General features: G+C 42.3%; 2 protein-coding genes across 3 annotated transcripts; one reads left to right on the forward strand and one right to left on the reverse strand.

The window, feature by feature from the left end:
- Positions 1-389: 389 nt before the first annotated feature.
- Positions 390-15,666, forward strand: TMEM263 (transmembrane protein 263). Of its 2 annotated transcripts, none has more exons than XM_082279590.1 (4): positions 390-493; positions 3,940-4,001; positions 9,136-9,205; positions 13,033-15,666. In XM_082279590.1, exons 3-4 carry the CDS (start codon positions 9,142-9,144, stop codon positions 13,317-13,319), a joined length of 351 nt encoding a protein of 116 aa, XP_082135716.1. In that variant the 5' UTR covers positions 390-493; positions 3,940-4,001; positions 9,136-9,141; the 3' UTR covers positions 13,320-15,666. The 2 variants fall into 2 exon arrangements, with proteins under 2 accessions (XP_082135716.1, XP_082135717.1); XM_082279591.1 differs by lacking the exon at positions 390-493 and adding an exon at positions 808-899.
- A 2,060-nt stretch (positions 15,667-17,726) lies between these two features.
- On the reverse strand, positions 17,727-19,796 carry MTERF2 (mitochondrial transcription termination factor 2). Its single transcript, XM_082279589.1, has one exon. It carries the CDS (start codon positions 19,499-19,501, stop codon positions 18,305-18,307), a length of 1,197 nt encoding a protein of 398 aa, XP_082135715.1. The 5' UTR covers positions 19,502-19,796; the 3' UTR covers positions 17,727-18,304.
- Between the last annotated feature and the right edge of the window lie 223 nt (positions 19,797-20,019).

Here is a 20,019-nt window from a genome sequence, read left to right on the forward strand (position 1 = left end):
CCCCAGCCCAACCGAGCGCCACAAGCCCCTCTCCTGCACCCCGAAGCATCCCGGTCAGCTACGGCAACGCCGGCACCCCTTCCCTCCTCTCCTCAACCCTGCCACTACCCGGCATCTTCCTCCACCTCGGTGCCCGGCCCCGCAGGACCCGCGTCGTGCCTGGGAGACGAAGGTGGCCCCGGGCCCGCAGGGTCCACGGGAGTCGGGCCGGGCCTGCGCAAGCCCCCGGGGGCGCGGCCGCTGGCAGGGAGCGGGCACGGGCGGCGGCGGCGCAGGAGGCGGGGGCCGGCGGGTCCCGGCACCCCCGGGGCGGGGAGGGGGCGGGAGCGGCGGCGCCCCCCGGCCGCCGAGGGGCCGCGCCGGGCGCTGGGGCGGGGTCTGCGGGCGCCGGCAGGGCGGGCAGCGGCGGGCGCCACGTCGGCAGCGGGGACGGGCGGAGGAGTAAAGTCTGAGCGGAGCCCGGGCGGGCCGAGTGAGCTGCGAGCGCCGTGCGGTGAGTGAGGGAGCGAGGGAGGGATGAGCGGCCGCTGCTCCCCGGCCCCGCTGCCAGCCGGGCAGCCCCCCGAGCGTCCTCCCCGCCTCCCCTCCCTGCCTCCCCGCGGAGAAAGGGGAACTTCGAGGGGAGGAGGCGGGAGAGCGCCCGGCGCGCCCCGGTGGAGCCTGCGGAGCCGCCGCCACCTGCCCCCGGCGCGGGCACAGCCCGGCCGCCTTTGTGCTTCCTGCCGCGGCTCCGCGGGGAGGGAGGGCCGGGCCGGGTGTAGCGGCTCCGCCGCGGCCTTGGCTGCCACGTCAGTGCCGCCGCCCTGCGCAGAGATGCCGGCGGTGCCCGCGCCGGCCCGGCGGGGCACACGAGCGGGGGTCGCTGCCGGGCCGCCTCCGCAGCTCCGCCGGGCACGCAGGTAGTTGCGACGGGAGGACGGGGAGGGGACTGCGGGGCTTGGGCCGCCCTAGGGCGGTGTGGAGCGGCTCCTCGGGTGCGGGGCCGCGGGCGGGGTGGGCTGCTCTGCCCTGCCGCTACCACCCTCCCTGGGCCGGGCGCCCATGGAGGAGCGGACCCCGCCCACCTGGGAGGGAGGGAGGGCAGCGGAGGGAGCCGTGGTCGCCTCGGCCTGGCTCCTGGATGGTCTTGTTCTGCCTCGTGAATTTCTCTGACCTAGGAGAAGCTTTGTTTCGGGTTTTCTTCTTTTTAAACTTTGAAGTGTTCGGATGTTTGCTGTAGTAACATGCTCTTTGTTTCATCCATGTCTTTCGAGTCCAGCTTGACGGAGTAGCATACGAAGAGGGTTTTTTTGTGAACTGTTTGGGACCAGCTTCGCTTTCTACATTCACCTAGCCCAGGCGTTTATGTGGTGTGGCCTGGAAACAGAGGCAAATTATTTTAGCCGTATGGCTGGTTCTGGTCATTGTGTGAACCGCAGAGACAGCCTCTGTGGATGCAATTAAATGCTTTCTTCTGCTCATAATTGGGCTGAAAATGAGAGCTCCGAATCAGGATGTCACTCCATAAGGAAGATAAATACCAAGCACATGTAGCTTGTTTCAGTGTGTCCACTGTGTTGCTTCAGGCAGCATGCCCCTGTATAACTGGAAGGATACGTACAAGGTTGCTTAATATAGCATGTAAATACTGGTTTGTATGCACATCAGTTTTAAGACTGCATAGTAAATGTTATCCAGCATATCATGTAAAGCTCTCTTAAACTGTTAAACTATGGCTAAATATGCAGAAAAGTTAGTGTTGCCTCCTCTGCGTAGAAATGGACAGCACTGCAAAAGCACAAACTGAAAAGTGGTCCTTGTCCAGCAAGTGACCAGGTCTAAATGTCAGGTAGGAGCCAACAAACAGGTGGTGGATGCTAGGAAAAAGATTCTTTATTTCGTTAGCAGAGGTGTCAGGGAAGTTCAGAAGCTGCTTTATCGCTGGCTGTTAGGCACAGTCAGGTTTTGTCTTTGAGGGCCTTCTGGAAAAGGAGGTCTGAGACTGATCTGGAGCTCAGGCATTAGGAAAGTGTAAGAAGAAATGGGGAAGGCTCTTCTGAAAACTGAGCCAGCATGAAGCGGAGGATGACAGAACTGGTAAAATGGAGTTTTCATGGTCTTTCTGAAGCTGTGCTTTCTGAAGCTGTACTGGAATTTACCATGTGCTTCTTAGGAACCAGTTTTGGAGAACTAGAAAAGCGGAATTCTGTTTCATGCCACCTTTGATTTTGTATCTTGTAAATCATTGCATCAAAGAAAACTTGATTGCCAACATCAGGTGTTCCCTAGAGCCTCTTCTGAACCCTATCTATGTTTTAGTTGACAGTGATGGAAAAATAGTGGATTCTCCATCCATGGTAGATATGATATAGTAATGTCCTGGGCAGAGTTAAGGGCTTTTTTTGCAGGAGATATTATACCTCTCTTTTGCTTTTAATCATGGTGTGTGTGTTTGGTTTTTAATACTGATATGTTGCATTACCTTCCCAGCTGTGTTCAGTATCCTGCATGCTGTGAGCTTGTTATGTACATTACTTATGGCAACTTCTTTTGGAGGAAGTTGTCTGCCTGCTGTAGGCTTGGAAGTAAGTCATGGTTCACACCTGGAAGCTTCTGATCAGCTTCTTGGGGTCTTTACTTGAATGCAGTCTTTTTTTCATTTGAAGTGGGCATACTTGCTTCCAATCCACTCTTGCTTTGTATATAAATCAGAATTTTGAAACTTGGGTTTTAAACAGAAGGCTTATTGAAATACTCGCTCTGCTCTTGGTTTTTAGCTACATGCTTTCTACATGCCTGGATTTGTTTTTTTACTTTAGTGCTGTTAGCACTGACTCTTCTTGCAGAAGCTCAGTCAACTCTCTTCCCTGCAGTAACAAACTGAAGCACACATTTCCATGTTGGCTGCACTCTGAGGGTTGTGTCTGAGAGAACTAAGAGCACTGAGCATGCTTACCTGTGACATGTTACAAGCCCTAATCCAAGGAGTAAGGCAGTGAAGCTGATAGTGAGGGGTCGCTTGTACAGCTGAAGCAGTACCCTGAAGAGCAGCCATGGATGGGATTACCTTTTTTGGCTTCATGTGTATTTCCTTGTTTAATTTGGAGAGCAGAGCACTGTTGCTCTTCCAAAAATTATTTCTTTAACTATCATACCTACAAATATTTTTTTTCCGTGTATGTGAAATACATCAGGTTCATTCAGAAATCTGCTGTAGCTGCTGAAAGAGGGGAATGCATGTGGCAAGGGTTGTTTGTTTTCCATCAGCTCTGTAGCCAGGCTTTCTAACTGCATAGCTGGTAGCCAGAAGGAAGATAAATTCTTTTGTGGTGGAACAAGGCAGGGAGATGGGTTTGTTTGCAGCTCTATCAGGTGAGTAGTTCCAGCACTGGCAGCTGCTGTCTGGAGCAGCATTAAGCTGCCGGCTGAAATTGGCCCCATCCTTGGGTCATTTCATTGCTACCCACAAATATCTGAGTAGTGGCATTGAAACAAGCCAGTTTTCACTGGCTGCTGCTTGGGCCAGGTTTACTGTGCTGAGACAGAAGGGCTCTTTGTCTGTCAAGTCAGAAAGACACTGAGAACATCCGCTAAAACTCGGGAAGTTACACGTCTGCAATGGTTAGAACCCGCTTCTCAATGGAAGGCTAAAACTTTACACAAATTACTGTCCAAGAACTGCAGGCTCATTAAGAAGCATTTGTGTCTTAACATGGATTATTGTGCTTCATAGCAATCCTCATGGCAGCACACAGAGCAAGTAAAATTATCTCTGTTGCCAAGAAGGAATTGGTGCTTTGGTGACATAAATCTCTAAAAATGTGGTATCTTAAGGCCATACCAAGTGTGCTTCCTCCATACTGTGGGGATTTGTATTCCTGATTCCCACTGTACACCCGTGGCAGGTGTGTGACAGTTGCTGTTCCATAAAATGTCATTAACCTTCTGCCTTTCTCATAGGTGTATGCAGAATACTTTTGTGGAAACAACTAACTAGAAATCTTCACAAAGGAATATATTTGGTGAGTAAGTTTTATTTTAATCAGCTTTGATGTGAATGTATGTATAGCTCTGCCATTACTTCTAGAGCTTCTTGGTGCTTTCATTCAGGGTCTTATAACACTGTTAATGTTACAAATAGCTCTTGCATTTAAAACCCTCTTCTAAACAATTTCTTTTTTATTTTTTTACAACAGGGTAAAACATTTCAGCTTTCTATGTCTTTTGTATTCTGTCAATATGGAAGTGTGTTTTCTTTCAAATCAGTTGAGTGACTTCCATTTTTATTTTTTAAATCTTTTTCATGTGAAGGCTATAATTTATTTTAGTGTGTTGTTAAGAAAGATGAGAAGTTATCCCTTATCTCTTGAATGAATAGCATCTTCATGAGCATACAGGGGAAAAAACTCCAAGAGTTTATCCCTGTTTGAAATCTCTTTTAAGAGCTGGGTTTGCTTCCACTTCTTGACATGAGAAAACACAGATGAAGGAAACTGGAGTGTGCCAGTGATATGATAGGTTTCTGCTTCATGAATGTCCCTATGAGTTTTGCTGGGCCTCATGGAGATCCTGCCTCATTCCATGTCATCATTTAATGAAGATGTTAAATGAAGCTGGAGGCTTTTCTGCAGTGACACCAGTGTCAGTGAATTTGGCATCACAGGATGAAAATGCCGAAGAAAGATCTCTTTGCTTGCTTTATTCTTCCCTTTTTCTTTGGCCAGTCTGACTGTACTTTGAAGAAGATTCTGAAAAACATGTCAGAAGAGTTCCAAAGTTCAGGTTTCTGATAAATCTTTGCCTTGTTGCATACACCTGCAGTACTGGTAATCATTGTGACTAATGATTCAGTGCACAGTGGGGACTTTGAATCTGCAACTTCCAAGCTTCCAGAGTTCCTTAACCTATATCATGTCTGAATGACTTAACTCTGTGCAAAAGTCTTACACTTGCATCTCCATGTCACTGCCTTCGATTTTAGCTGAGTTGTAATCTCTGTTGGGTCTCATGAATTTTGCTTTCTTCTTCTTTGTGGGGATGCATCTTCAGGAGAAATCTTGAACAGGATCATCCCTTAGGATACACTGCAGTCTCATGACCAGAGGATTCTGATCCAAAGCAGGGCATACAGGCCTTGATCTTAATAGTCAAAGGAGGCATTGAGTGCTTTCACCTTCATGGTATTATGTAAAATGTAGTGAGTGGCTTCTGTTTTTCTGTCTCCAGTTTTTGAAGATAAAAGTTATATTCCTGCCCTCTTGCTCTGAAGACTGGATGAAGTAATCTGCCACCAAGCAATTATTCCAGGCCTTTGACCTCCAGTCAATAGAAATACTCATCTTAAATCTCTGGAGGGGAGCCAGCTTTAAAACATGCTCCTGTGCATATCCTGTTCACCAGATATGCTGCACCTTGTTTAGCACACAGAATTTTTGGATCACTTTTCAGAGTCTTTCAAGTCTCCTGATGTGTTAAATTGGATACAAGTATGCTTAATGCAGACTGGAACGTAGATATTTGAAAATTTTCTGTAGAAGTCCTTTGTTGTATCTTGGTCTTGATTCTGTGATTCCCTGGAGAGCTTCTACAGAAAAACAAAAGGACCTGAATTGTGCTTTGTGAGGTCTTATGTGCCAAGCTGTGTTTTGGGTCAGGCTGTGAGCCTTTTCTGACAGTGATGTGATTCGGTTTTCACTTGCACTGATAACATAGAACAGTGAGTAAAACCTAGCACAGGCTGGTTGGGCACATCTCTTGCAGCATCATAGAATCATCGAGGTTGGAAGAGATTTTCAAGATCATCCAGTCCAGCCACCCACCTAGCATCCCTGGAGTGCTTCTAGGATCTGTAGAACCACCCATCATACAGTAGTTTTCAACTTTCTGGTCTGCAAACCCCTGAAGGCTCCCTTCTGTGTAGAACAAATTCAGTCCTACCAACAGTGACTTACTTGCCGGTCTGGTAGCAGCTGGTTGCCAGTGCCTGGGCTGCACAAGATAAGATAGACCACTGGGTCTTTGTAGTTGTGAGTGAGTGAAATATTTCTGTTGCAATTGTGTTAAACCATTGCATGTGAGTTATATGTATTGTGTAGTATTCCCATCTGACTTTTAAGGAGAAGCTTGGGGTCAAGAATTTTGTAACTGTGAAGTTCTACGGAAGGTAATGGGAAAGAATGCCTAATCTGAACTACTCTTTGTATATAGTGCTGTGATTTGACATGTGCTGCTATTTTTATGCTAATATACTTTTTAACTAGACTAGAAACTCTGCTGTGAAATTCCCCTGCCAATACATTGCTTTGCTCATTTAGCTTTGCAGGAACTGAAACCAAATCTGACAGTCTAAGCTAGACTGTGGAGACTTATGAAAGCTTCCCTTACCTGTCTTGTCTGCCAGTCTTACTCTAACTCTTTCTATTGGACAAGTCTTATCTTAATTAACTACTGATATTATGTCATGTACAACAGATTCTAGGGGCTTCATCTGGGCTGTATCTGCTGTTAGGGTTGCTGTATCCGGTACCTTCTTAACAGCAGAAAATACTAAACCTTGTGTGAAGTCTTGTGACACTTTCTAGTGTTCTGCCTATGTCCAAAACTGGTAACTTATTCCAACTCCCCTCTAAACTTGTTGGTAATCCCTGACAGTGTTTTCTCTGTCCTCTTAAGATTAGATAACTTCTCTGAATCTCTTATATGGAATTGTTGACAGAAACATTTTGGAAGCTCAAACAAGCAATTTTATCTGGTGTTCTTTTAGGAGTTACATGCTGTCTAGATACAAATAAATTGGTGGAGGTAGTTCTTTATAAAAAAATAATTTACCTCTGTCTTTACTCATTTGTCTCCATTGAGTCTGCTTTAGAACTGTTTTGATCACTTTTTTATTCCTTTGTTTGAATTAAGACTTGCTAGGCTCTGACTTTTATTTTACTCTCTTTAGGACTTTCCCTAAGGAAGTGGTTGAACTCCTTCCACATTCCTAGTAATCATCTTCATGACTGAAATGGCCACATGTTAATTAGGAACATAGTTGCTTCATCTTGATACAGATGTTTTGATTGAATAATGTCAGGCCTGTCAGTTTCTTCTGTCTACTCTCTTACAGTGCTTTATATTATTTCAAGTTGGAAAAAAGCAACAAACCTACATGGGACTTCACGCAGTGAGGATGATAACCTTGTATTTCTTCCAGCTTGCATTAGATGAATGCAAAGAAGTCACGTAGTATCTGAATCAGGTCCTTTTCCAGAACCTGATTGCCTTCAGTTGCTTCCTGTGATTGGTCAGGTTCTTTTTTTAAATTTTTTTCCCCCTTATTTGTGATTAAATAAAATAACAAGGAGTTCTATAATTGATACTTTTAAAAATTGCCTTTTAGCCCTCATGTGTTTTAGTCTCCCAGTTTGCTGTGTTGCTACTCTACAATTTGCTCACAAGTGGAAGCAGGGGGGCGGACACTGATCTCTCTGGTGACCAGTGACAGGGAATGGCATAAAGCTGTATCAGGGGAAGTTTAGGGTGGATATTAGGAAAAGGCAGCCCCACAGGGTGGTTGGGCACTGGAAGAGGCTCCCCAGGGAAGTGGTCACAGCACCAGCCTGACAGACCTCAAAAAGTATTTGGACAACACTCACAGGTGCATGGTGTAATTCTTGGGGCTGTCCTGTGCAGGGCCAGGAGTTGGACTTCAATGATCCTTGTGGTTTCCTCTCAAGCTGGGATATATGATACTTTCCTGTTTCTTAGCTATCATGTTCACATGTCTGGCTTTTGAGTGGTACTTGTTCAGCATTTCCATCAAATTGGCCATCCTGGTAGTAGGTATTTTTGCTTGCTTTCCTGTTCAGCTTCTTGTGTAAAGGTACTGTGTTTTCTGAGCCTTAAACTGATACCCTTAGTGCTGATTGGGAGGACTCTTTAATGTTCAGTTTAGGCTTGCTTCTCATCCAAAGATCAATGATTTAGCATGTGGGTGCCAGTTTTTACTGTGATGTTTTAACTTCATAATAATACTGTGAGGGTTTTAGCTCTTGTTTTCCAGATGAGTCTTCCCACCTGCTTCTGCCTCCGCATTCCTTCTTCAGATCCCAACCACTGCTTTCTCACCCAGAGGAGGTACAGAGAGATCTGAGCACAGCAAGAGAAGTAGGAATTATTTTTGTGGTGCTTGTTGACTCCTGGAAGAAATTAAATTATTTAAAGACTTGTGCAGAGGGAAGAGAACTAAGAGGTCAATGGCAGAAAGAGAGAAGGATGCTGATTGGTGTAATGTGACTTGTTTTTCCTTTTTCTGACCTTGGTTCCTGCTTAGGAGGGAAAGCAAGATTAGCAGGAAGATTCAGGGGAGGAGGCAGGACTTAATATCAAAGCATGCTTTGGTGGGGGAGGAAAGCAGGAAGGAAACCTGGACTGGTTATTACTTTCTTCCCCTCCAGAGGAAAAATTCTGTAAGCAGAGCTGCTGATTTGAGCTTTCTCCTATGCTTCCCCTGTCAGGCATTGCTGCTCTAGTAAACTGCTTCTGGTGTAAAAAAAATCTTTTCTGAAACCTTTTCATTGGAAAGTTTGCGTAGAGTTAAAACAGCCTAGTTCTGCTGCTGTCACTGCACCATTTATGCAGTTCTGTGACAAGATAAAGTGTGTGTTTCTGTTGCTGTTCTTCCATCTTGTTTTCATGGCATTTGTTCAAATTACGCTACAAGGACTTTTAAACAGCTTTCCAGGTATCACCAGATCTCACAAGCATGCTGCTGTTGTTTCTCTAGTGGCCACCACCTCTAGGATCACTAGGCTTTACTTTTTCAGGACTTAAACATAAGCTGTTGTATAGCAGTTGCTGTTTTGTTTTCCTGATTGTTGTCTTCCTGATTGGTTTTTTTTTTTTTTGAGATGCACTTGGTGGTGTGGCAGCTCTCACCAAGACTGCTGATGTGGTGGAGAGCACCTTTTTCAAGTACTGAGTCTGGTTTAAGAATGCAAAAGCACAGTCTGATAATAAAAATAGGAGCAGTTTGACAGGACCTGCTAGCTTATCTAATAATGAAAAAGAAGTTCTCTTTGTGGAACTTAAGCTACTTGAATTTTGGATTAATGGATTACATTTATGCTTTGCCGGAAAATACGTATAGCACATGTGAATTTCTTTTTTTAGGCAATAATGAATCAAATGGACAAAAGTCAACAGGAAGTCCCATCATACCTTCATGATGAACCACCAGAAGGTATGTATTAGTTTTCATGATATGAAGTAAATTATTCAGAAGTTCAGTTCTCTCTTAAAGAAATGGATCTGCAAGCTGAACACTTTAACTTTCTTTTATGTAACAGTAAACAAACCATCCCTGGGATGAGATAGGCCTGGATTATTGTTCACTTCTGCATTATCCTGATTACAAAAAGGCCACTGAATATAACTGAGTAAACAACTGTACCTATAAATTATAGAGAAGATGGGCAGTTACTGAAGGACCTAATTTGCAGATTAGTTTCCAGAGATATGAATTGGTCTAATGGGTATTTATTTATTCTATTCATTATGTGAGATGGAAAGAGCCCAGCTTCATTTTTGGACACGTTGCTGTGTTCATAATGCATGTGACTTTTATACAAGATGTGTTTAAAAATATGTAGAACTTCATTACTGCTTCTGGAGACTGATTTCCATCATACAATTAACCGTGGTTCTAACTGTTCACAATCTCACAGTTTCATAAAAACAAGCACGCACTTGACTTCATTAACGAAGTGACGTCATGGTCCCCTGAACCGACTGAATATTAAGCTGGTTATTAGATCTGCAGAGGAAATGCAGTTGCAAATGAGCAGAGTTTCTTCCAAGCTGTGGACTGGCAGGATTGAGCAGAGTCCTGTTTGCATAATGTGACTGGAAGCATACTAGATCAAAAACCGTTCTTGGCACATAGGTTGTCTGTGTTCTGTCTGCTCTTGCTTTAAAACCAAATGTGTTGGATGTAGAGGTCGGTGAGTCATGATTCCTCTTGGTTCATTGCTCTTCAGTTTATAATGGCCCTTTAAAGTTCTGTTTGTTGGTCTGCCTTTTTTTCACCTTATCTTTTATATGTTGTATAACCAAACAATTGACTTCATTTGAACGACAGAATTATCCATTAACTGTAGCAGAAAGGGTTGAAGTGGAATAACTCACTCTATTCTTGACAACTATTAGGCAGGAAACACTAGCAGAAGAAGATGAGAGGAAAGGGAGAAGTAGATTTTCATGGCACAGTGCTTCTTCAGCTCTGTTATACTTGAACTTGTTATAGTAGCATGGTGTGAGGACAGAAACTCTTGCTCTTTTGGTGTTAAGATCCCAGATTCTAGCTAGATTCTGCTAGCAAATGCCAGACTGGAAACTATACCTTAATGTGTTACCTTCAAGTCTAATTTTTAAGGCTGTGTTTTGTTTGCTTAGTTCTTAGGGGTTTTTTTGCCTTAAAGATTTAATTGTGTTCTATACATGGTAAACATCATGTGTAGAAAGTCACCAGTGGTCTGAAAACTAGAACAATTTTTTTATTAAGGCAATGAAACAAGTGAGTATTTTTTATCTTCCTAGAATATTCACTAGGTTTTCCAGATTCAGAGCATTACAGCAGAATTTGATCATCACTGGTTATTCCAAAGTTTTATTTCAAATTTGTGAGCAGCTAAGACATATTTTCTTCTGCACAGTTTTCTTTCAGTATGACAATAACCAGTTTGAATATGAAGTCTAAATAGATGGAGAAAATTGGTGTAGTTAGAGGGAGTAGAATGAAGCACAGCTCATCTTAATGTAAACTCCATCCTTGAAGAGGCTTTTTCCTTTTGGTTCTGGTTCACATGTACTCCTCAAGCCTTATGAGTTTAGTTAAAATATTGGAATACCATTGAAAAACAACCCCCTTTTGAATGTTGGGCAAAGCCTTATATGTGATACACTTACACCATCATAGAAAGATGGCCAAAATGTGGATGGAAGGATACCAGTTCAATGCTGGCAAGATCATCTCTCAGAGTAGGCTGCCAAAATACTCCTTAGAGGAAAGGCTCAATTCCAAAACCAATTTGCAGTTTTTCCTAAAGATAGAAACAGTTGTAGTTTGTTCAAATCACACTCAACAAGCTTGGCGCCCAAAGGCTTTAAAGAATGTGTGGAAGAAGCTTTTGTGCTCCTGCTTTTTATGAGTAGTGCTATTCTAATGCTGTATTTTCTGCCTTGCAAGTGGCACCAACCTTTGCAACCTAATTTCATTCAAATTCTTGTTCGTTCTTGGATTCCTTTCAGCGGGAAGCTGGCTGCAAGATAGCCTGGTAGAGCCAACTCCTGGATAGGGAACTTGTGTCATTTTCTCAGTGCTCCATAAATCACAGAGTATTCTCAGAGTAAATATTCTGAGTTTCAAAGCACCCACAAGGATCATTGAGCCCAACTCTTTAGTGGAGGGCCCATGTGGGGATCAGCCCACAATGTTGGTGTTATCAGCACCATGTCTAAATGACTGAGACAATCTCCACAGATTTAGGCATGGTCTGGTACTCTCTGGAAACATACTCTTTAGAAAAAAGGAGACCAGGGATGTGTATCCTAGAACAGAAATCAACTGGCAATAAAACTTTGCAGCTCTGGGCATTTGCTAGACCTCATGGACAATGCAAACAGGACAGAAATGGAATGTGTCAGCCACTACCAGAAGTTAGTTACACGCTGTCACATTCTGTATTTACACTTGTGAAATAGAGTAGATGATGTCAAAGGACTGGCTACCTGAACTAATGTAAAGAAAAACACATAAAGATTACTTTTGTTTGTATCTCTTGCTGTTTTTAAAGTTAGTTATGATGGATCATTTCTTCCTTACATCAGTTCTGATTCATTGAAATCAGCTCTTAAAATTCTGTGGTGTGAAACTTTATGCCTATTTCACCCTGATTGTAGTGAACCAGTTAAGTGGAAGTGAAACAGTTTCTGACCAAATTTGTTACAAGTTCTATTAGTCTGGTCACAAGAATCCTCTAGTGAATAATCCGTAGACATTGGATTTTATAGCAGACTCTGCACACTTCCTTCCGAGTGTGATGCTTTAAAGACCTTCTGTATGTAAATAGAAATTCTGCTCTCTGTGTGCTTGTGTTGGCAATGCATGTTTGCTGGAGATTTCCATGTTGAAAGCTGCTGGCCTAGAATGAACCAGGAAGGGTATTACGTGGCTTAAAGTACAAGGCTGTCATTTATGTTTTCAGTTTCCATTACCCTTTCTATTATCTATATCAATTTCTTAAATAGGAGACTAGTGTAAGCTGGAAGGACTTTCGGTATTTTCTGCTCCTTTGGGCTTCACTATTCTGTATCCTTGTTTTCCTTTTTGTCAACTTTGTAGGAAATTCTCTCATCTAGGTGGCACCTTTTGTTTTCGAATTATTCCAGGCATGCCCATAGGAACTCTGACCTTTAGAGTTTTTTAATGAATTCTGAGTCCTGGGTCAGTCCTGGCATTATCACAAACACATTGGCAGTGCATGGGAAGTTGGTCACCCTGGTTTTCATCCAGTAGCAGACGAGTACTGGGATGTGACTCTTGGAATCTGTGCCCTGGATGCAAGTTGTCAGCAGTGAGAGTGCTGGGGACAGACCTGTTCTGCTGCTTCTCCTAAGGCGTGTTGCAGTGGAAAGTCAATGTGTTGGCAGGGCTGGACAGAGGTCTCTGGTATATCTAGAACTGATTTTTCTTTCCTACTGCCTCCTTGACTCATTGTCCTCCTCCAAGCATGTTACTTCTGCTCCTGACTCCCTCACCTCTTTATTTCATGTTTGTTTCTTCCCTAGCTCTGCCCACTATGGTTCTACTTGCTCTTTTCTTGGTTTCCTTGTTGTTTGTTATTTGGGACTAGGTGGTGTATGAGCATCCAAGAAAAGCAGCCTGCAAGGTAAGTATAGGCTGTGCAATAGCTGTTGGGCTAGAAAAGGAAATACTTATGAGTAACACTTTTTTTGAAAATGCTTAAATCCTAGTGCTGAAATTGATTTGCTTGTTGTTTGTTCCCTTAGGGTCACTCAAAGACCACCCGCAGCAGCAGGCTGGCATGCTTTCTCGTGTGACTGGTGGCCTCTTCAGTGTCACAAAGGGAGCTGTTGGTGCCACAATTGGGGGTGTTGCTTGGATTGGAGGGAAGAGCTTGGAAATTACCAAAACAGCGGTCACATCTGTGCCTTCTGTGGGAGTGGGTCTAGTCAAAGGAAGTGTTTCTGCTGTAGCTGGAGGCGTTACGGCTGTAGGATCTGCTGTTGCAAGTAAAGTGCCTTTAACAGGAAAGAAAAAGGACAAGTCTGACTAAAACCAAAACTGAGACATACTTGATTCTCCAGAATGTTGCGTCAGTGGCATTAAAATCTGCTAGGATTGGGACCATGAGAAGCCATGTGTCTTAGACACTATCTTCTAACAAGTTGTGCAAGTAACTTGATGTCATCTGAAAAGGACAGAAGAAGCTTGGCTAGCACAGCGTATGAGGATTTATTAGAGCCTAGATTGAAGCTTTGTATCTGGTGAAATGTTACATTTGATAACTATAGAAGTGAGTGTATCTGAAGGAGTAATACATATTTGAATATTCATTTACTGTAAGTCTTCTGCAGTTTTGGACTAAAATGTGAATGTAGAGGCTCAGTAGTCTCTGCGATGCCATCGATACAACGAGATGCTAGTTACTGTTCTCAGTGGTTTCCACATCCTCTTTTTAAGGATCCTTCAGCTGTGTAAAAGCATTGTTGGATGTACCCAGTCTTGGTTATGAACCTGTATTTGCAGGCAGCCTGTAAACTATCCCTGACTGCATTCTGCCAGTGAAGACTGGAGCAAAGAGCCTGGAGGTGTGCAGAAATTGGAAATGAGAATGGGAGATAGAAGTGAAAACGTTTAACAACATGGTAGAAAGGATCATAAAGAGTAAACTAACTTAATGCCTTATTAGAAAAAAAATCTTCTTTTACCAGGTGAAGCTGTGTCAAGAACTTCCTGTTGTTTCAGTGCAGTTTACAAAATGAGCTTTAGGCTCTTTATAAATCCTGCTATCTGAAACTTTGTCAATTTTTACTGAAAACATGATCGCTCCATCTCAGGTGTATTTAATAATATGCGTCTATCTCCTGCAAGTGAGAACTTGCTTCTAATAAACTTCTTATAGACACTAGAAAAAATGACAGCCTGTGGAAACTGGGCTGATGTTTGTGGTCGTCTAGCACAACTCTCTAACTTGCTAGAAATTCCTTTGTGTAGCTGGAAACCACTGAAGAACTAGCAAAGCTGTTCTCTCAACTCCATGATGCACCAGGTTAGCTTTTTGCTCTTTTAAGCAAATGCAAGGAATTTTTCACTACATCTCTTATACTTTTCATTTTGATTTTTGAGTAAAATGCAATACTTTTATTTAAAGCAAACCAAAAATGGTAGATGAGGCCTTAAAAAAAAAAAAAAAATTCAAGTAATTTGTATACTGACAGATTCCAAATGTTGACACCTCAAATGGGAGCACGTGTACATCCTCTGCAGTGTGTGAGGCAAAATGCACTTGAAATGGCACAGCGTGAGATTGCCTTAAAATAGAAATGATTTGTGATCTTTTATTTGTGTACTGACTTTGAAAATAAGTAACCTCTTTGGAAGCCCATGGAAGGCATCTGTTCATGTTGTATATGCAGTATTTTCTAAAATCTTGTGTTTCTGTGGAGAACTTGTACGCTTACTTTTTCAGTGGCTGTGGTTGTACTAGAAGAATATATGGGGGGACTTCTTAAAAAGGCAAAAAAATCGAAACATAGCACTTGTCAAACCTAGTCCTCTGTTCATGGGTGTTGAAAGTACACCATGTCTGAATTATGGTACTGTAGTCACCCAGTCTGTCTGAGCCATTGGTACTTCAACTGCACTCTGTAACAACTTTATTTTATATCAGTGATTGTATATGTTGGAAGCATGATACTTGTAAGCATGGAACTTGGGGTGGTGGGGAGAGAAAAAACCCAAGAAATGGTGTCTGCTCCTTCTATTAGATGCACCAGCTGCTTGGTTCTGATCTGCTGCAAGGGTGTGATGAGGTAAGTTTATGCAACAAATGGAAGCCTTTAACTTTTTTTATAGTCAAAAGCAAATTGCATAGAATATAGTATGGTTTAGAGGTACCAGTTAGCTCTAGAAATGAGCTAGCGTGGGTATCAGAGGCAATCTAGTTGCAGCATATAATTTAGTATGGTCTGCTCCACTGCAATTTCCAATGTAGCCATGTCCCCCAAGTGCTGCCACTGAACTCTTTAAGAGTCACCTGTTTAGAGCACAGTGATAATTTGTGACGCTCAACCAAACCCTTCCTAATAGTTTTTCTGAAAACCCATTTTTTATTATATTTTTTAATTTTTAAACTATGAAACTTGCAGCAAAACAAGCGTGGTCTGAGATAAGCAATGTTAGGTATGTAAAGAGTTGCCAACACTTCATTTTGTTTTGTTCTTAACATATCCTGTAGATATTATTTTGAGTCTTGTAACTGAAACTTTTACATGGCATATGGTTTTAGTTTTCAAAGAGCTTTGTCCTATATCCTGTGTGTTTTCCATTCACTTATAAAACTTGCTTCATCTTAAAAACTTGTTCCATTTCTGTCCTGGCACCTGTGAAACATTAAATTGTTGCTGTTTCAGACATTTGAAAGCTTCCTTAGCTTTGTGGAAAAAGGCATACTTAGTTACACATCTTCCCACAGTACCATGCTCCAGAGTGTCTTTTATTTGTATCTACTTAGCACCAACCAGCTCTTAACAAAAGGTGTAACTTCAGTGTGTAAGCTGTGCACAGACACAGCACAAAATCCTTTGCACTAATCTTCTTTTCCCCTGATCAATGATGCTTGGGAATACCCACTTTTAAGATCATAGTGAGCTGAATGGAATATGGAACTGAAATTTTCAGGGGGAGTAGTGAGGTTGTTCTTATGTCTTGGGATTGTTTTTGTGGTAGCTTTATGTCACTTTTCTTTTCCCAGTCCCTGTTTCAAAAGGGGAAATGTTTATGAAGGCAACTTGTATGCCTGACTGCTTGCTATGTAATGAAAGGCTTACTCACAGGCTGGTCCACAGTCACTGTAACAAGAGATGAGGATTTCAGCAATACAGTGTTTTGGTGACTGGGAGCTTTCCTGAGGTTTTATTGTAAATGAATCCTGTGAAGAAGACAGAAACAGGTCCCAGGCATAGAGTTATGAATGAAGGATTGACTGAATTTTTATCTGGTAGTAGAGAAAAAGCATTTCTGCTTAAGCTTTTATTTTGAAAGGGGAAGAGAAATTGAAACATTCAGAATGCAAAATGAGTTTGTGATAATTCAGGTTGTGACTCAGTTAAGGAAGTACATCCTTGTCCTGTTCTATTGCCACTGGAGATAATGTGATGGGAATAAGCTGTTCCAAGAACTTTGTAAAACAGGTAACTGTAGAAATGCTAGAACTAAATATTCAGGGAAAGCACTGTTCTATGTCTTGGTTTCCTTTTCCTCCTAAGCCACCAATCAGGTCTCTGGCTCAATTACACATTGTGTTATGAAGAGCTTTGGAGAGCTGAAATGCCCCCTTGTGTCTGAGGGGAAGGAGGCTTTTGAATTCAGACAATATTGTGGTCTGTTTAACAGCTGAGCAGGGAAGGACAGTCAGAAAGTGACAAAGGCAAGTTCCTATGAATTTTTAATACGGCTGTCTTACCAGTTTCCTCTTAAAACACAGTAACCTGTTTTGAAAGAGTCAGCATAGACACGGCCTAGTACCACAGCCTGATTTTCTTCATGCTGGTGATACGTCCCCTTCTTGAATTCCTGCCAGCGTCGCACACGCTCCTGCAGGAGTGGCATTTACCCCCAGGAGCTCCTGTCACGTCCACAGTCGCCTGCAGAGTGCTCAGTGTAAGGCCTTCAGCTGTTGAGATCTTGGCACTGCTCCTACCAGGTGTTTGCTGCCCTTCCCCAGTGCACAGCCTGGGGAAGGGCAGGTGGCAGATTACATAAAATCATCATCTTGAAGCCCACCCTCTGTACCAGTAATTCAATACCAGCTTTCTTCAGCAATTCAAAACCGCATTTTAAGAAATGGAGGCCTGGACTTGCTGCGAAAATGGGTGTTAAAAATGACCTTGAATAATGCCTGGAGTGAGGGTGGTGTATAGCTGGTTTTTATTCTGCTGTCAAGAGGGAATGTGTGTGGAATAGCTAGGTAGGAAAGTGAGAAATAAAATCACTGATGATCCTAATTCTATTGAGATGATTGTCAGTGATACTACTATTTTATATTATCATTCACAGCCCATAAATGAGAAGAAATCAAATCCCCTGAGAACTTAAATGCTGATAGTTACTATTTTGAAAGCCAGCACTTGTCGCCAATTGTCATATGGTGTTATCTGAGATGCAGTGCCACCCATATATTTAGAAACTGTTGTAGCTGTGTGCAAATCTGGTAGTCATTTTTAATCACCAGTGGTTTACAGACTAGAGTTTTGTTGCACCTAATATAAAGCATGACTTTCTCTTTTCTCCTACCGTCACTTGAGACTTGAGTCTCTCCCTAATTTTTCTTATCCCCAAACCTTGCTAGAAGAGATTAAGAATTGCTATACAATAGCAATAAATGCATTTCCTCGTGTCCCAAACCTTTTGAAAATTTTGAAGCCTCAGAAAAGTGAAGGTTGTCATCTTGTAGTTTCTTTGCATTATGGTTTGTACACAAACATACTAGGGCCTCAGCATAGCAGTCACTGAATTTAAAAAAAAAATGTCCCGCTCCCCTCTCAGGACAGGGCTTTCCTATCCAAGAAATCAAGTCAGTTGCAGGTCAGGATCCAGGAGCTAGAGCTACTTCAGCAATAAGGAATAGAACTCCAGGAGAGTTTCCTGAAGATACTGAACCAGCAGACTGATGAACGCTGCTGGAAAAATAATCCTCCTCCTATCTTCCTCAGATAAAAATTGTGCTAATCACTACCACAGGCTGGACTGTGCAGTGACAGAGCTGAAAACCTAAGGCAGTTAATGCCCCATCAGGTAAGAAAATGTTGCATCTGAGGTACCCTTAGAAAAAAGCAACCTTTATCATAATTATTACTTCTATGATATTATTTGAAAGCATTAGAGTACTACAACTGTATAATGAAGCTGTGCCTAAGACCCCTCCTGTACAAAGTACAGTATAAAACAACAGTCTGGTTAAGATTGCTTTTGTTCCATCTCAAAGAACCAACTTCCCTTTTAATTTGTTTTTGCATAACTTGAAGTACAGCATTCAAATTAATCTTCAATGTGTAGAGGAGCAACAGGATTAAAAATAGGTCTCTCCTTCTTTGATTGTATCTTACCATAAGTGACTTCAAAATCTTTTTTAGTACCATTCAAGCTTTCTAGATTTCCACTCTTTATATCATATCCTAATGCAGAGAGCTTTTTAATTCGGTACTGAACTATTTGTGTTGTCAACTCCAGCACCATTGGTGTCTCTCTAATCTGTGCTATAGAAATTCCTTCCTTCAGTAGTCCTTCAAGTCTTTCTTCCAAAACTGGAACAGAATAGTAGAGAAGGGCTGGGCATTTCAGCACTAGTTGTTTTAGTTCTTGATCACTGCACTTAAAGACGTTTTTGGAGAAAAGCATACTCTTCTGCATAGTGGTAGAATTAAGTTGAAACATGAAGCCTTTAAGTTTAGAGAGCAGCTGTAGAACTTCCTGGTCAGTGAAATCATTCTTCTGGAGAAATTCCAAGTTCTCCTGGATTGCAGTGGAGGTATTTAATAAAATAAATGGATTTTGGCTCAATAGCTTCAGTATCCAGATCTTCATATTTGCTTCAGACCCCCCTAAATTTAAATAATTTCTTTGTAATGTCTCTATCACGTTTTTGTTTTTCTCAACAGGATTATAGAAAATATTGGGTGCACTTGTCAAGAACCTGGTGATTATATTATTCTTAAGTCCCAGCTCTTGAAAAAACAGTATGTTTGCCTTCTGGTTCTGCTGACAGTCAGTAGTAAAAAAAGACTCTGGAAATTGCTCTATTAATTTAATCAGCTGTTTTTCATTCTGGCATACTAATTGCCATAAAGCTCTTTGAGAGTTTATCTCTGCTGGGGTGTGGAGAATTGCCTCGGGGCAGCGTTCTATAATGTTGGCTACAGTGGTCTCATCTGCTCCCATTTCCTGTAATATACCAGCAATTTCTTTAACATAGGCTACATCCTGGAGAAGGATCCATTCCTTCAGTCTGCGTATCTTCGTGACGTCAACTGACAAAGTGTAGAGACTCTCAAGGGTTTTTTTATTTTCCTCTCTTGACTTGGTATCAGTTGTGTAACTGGAATGTATTAGGAAGCTTCTGTTTGCTACGTCAGGCCATACTGAGGAAAACTTCAGTCCCGGGTTACAGCTCTGAGATCTTGTCAACAGAAGAGTGAATGTGTCTTTTGCACAGTGAGCGACTCCTCTCAACATCATGGAAGTCAGTCCTATGGAGACACAACAACTGTAAGAAAACACATTTAAGGAATGAGTTAATGGTCCGAATCATTGATGTTTAGACAGAGCTGGCATAAGAAATTACTCTCAAGAGTGGTTTTTGTTACTGGTGCAAAATCCAGGTTTCACATGAAAGCAGGGGGAAAAGACTATTTTTGAAAGGTTAATGTTCTGATGGATATGTCACTGGGACAGTAACATGGATGCAACAGACCTGACGTGGGGCAGTGCTCTGTTCATATAAATGCCTGCAGTCATACAAGCTCCAAACTGTCAGCCATTTCTTGCAGCTAACATTGTTATTGCATTACAGATCACTCATGCTGCATGAGAAAAATGATTCATGTGATTTCATTTGACAGCAATCCCACTAAATTAACAAAAATGGCAGCTTAAATCTCTTTCTTAGTTCTTATGAATGTATTTGCTTTCACTTCTCAAGCATTATTTGGAGTGTGAATTGTTCTTTCATGTGTCAGAGACCCATCATGCAGTGC

Source organism: Coloeus monedula, assembly GCF_965178545.1.
Source record: "Coloeus monedula genome assembly, chromosome: 4".
NCBI classification, from domain to species: domain Eukaryota; kingdom Metazoa; phylum Chordata; class Aves; order Passeriformes; family Corvidae; genus Coloeus; species Coloeus monedula.

What these genes read in the sequence shown, in the direction of transcription:
- MTERF2 (XM_082279589.1), bottom strand. Translation starts at nt 19,501, where the DNA reads ATGATGTTGAGAGGAGTCGCTCACTGTGCAAAAGACACATTCACTCTT.
- TMEM263 (XM_082279590.1), top strand. Translation starts at nt 9,142, where the DNA reads ATGAATCAAATGGACAAAAGTCAACAGGAAGTCCCATCATACCTTCAT. An exon ending in TCATGATGAACCACCAGAAG is followed by an intron (nt 9,206 to 13,032) that starts GTATGTATTAGT and finishes TTGTTCCCTTAG; the next exon opens with GGTCACTCAAAGACCACCCG.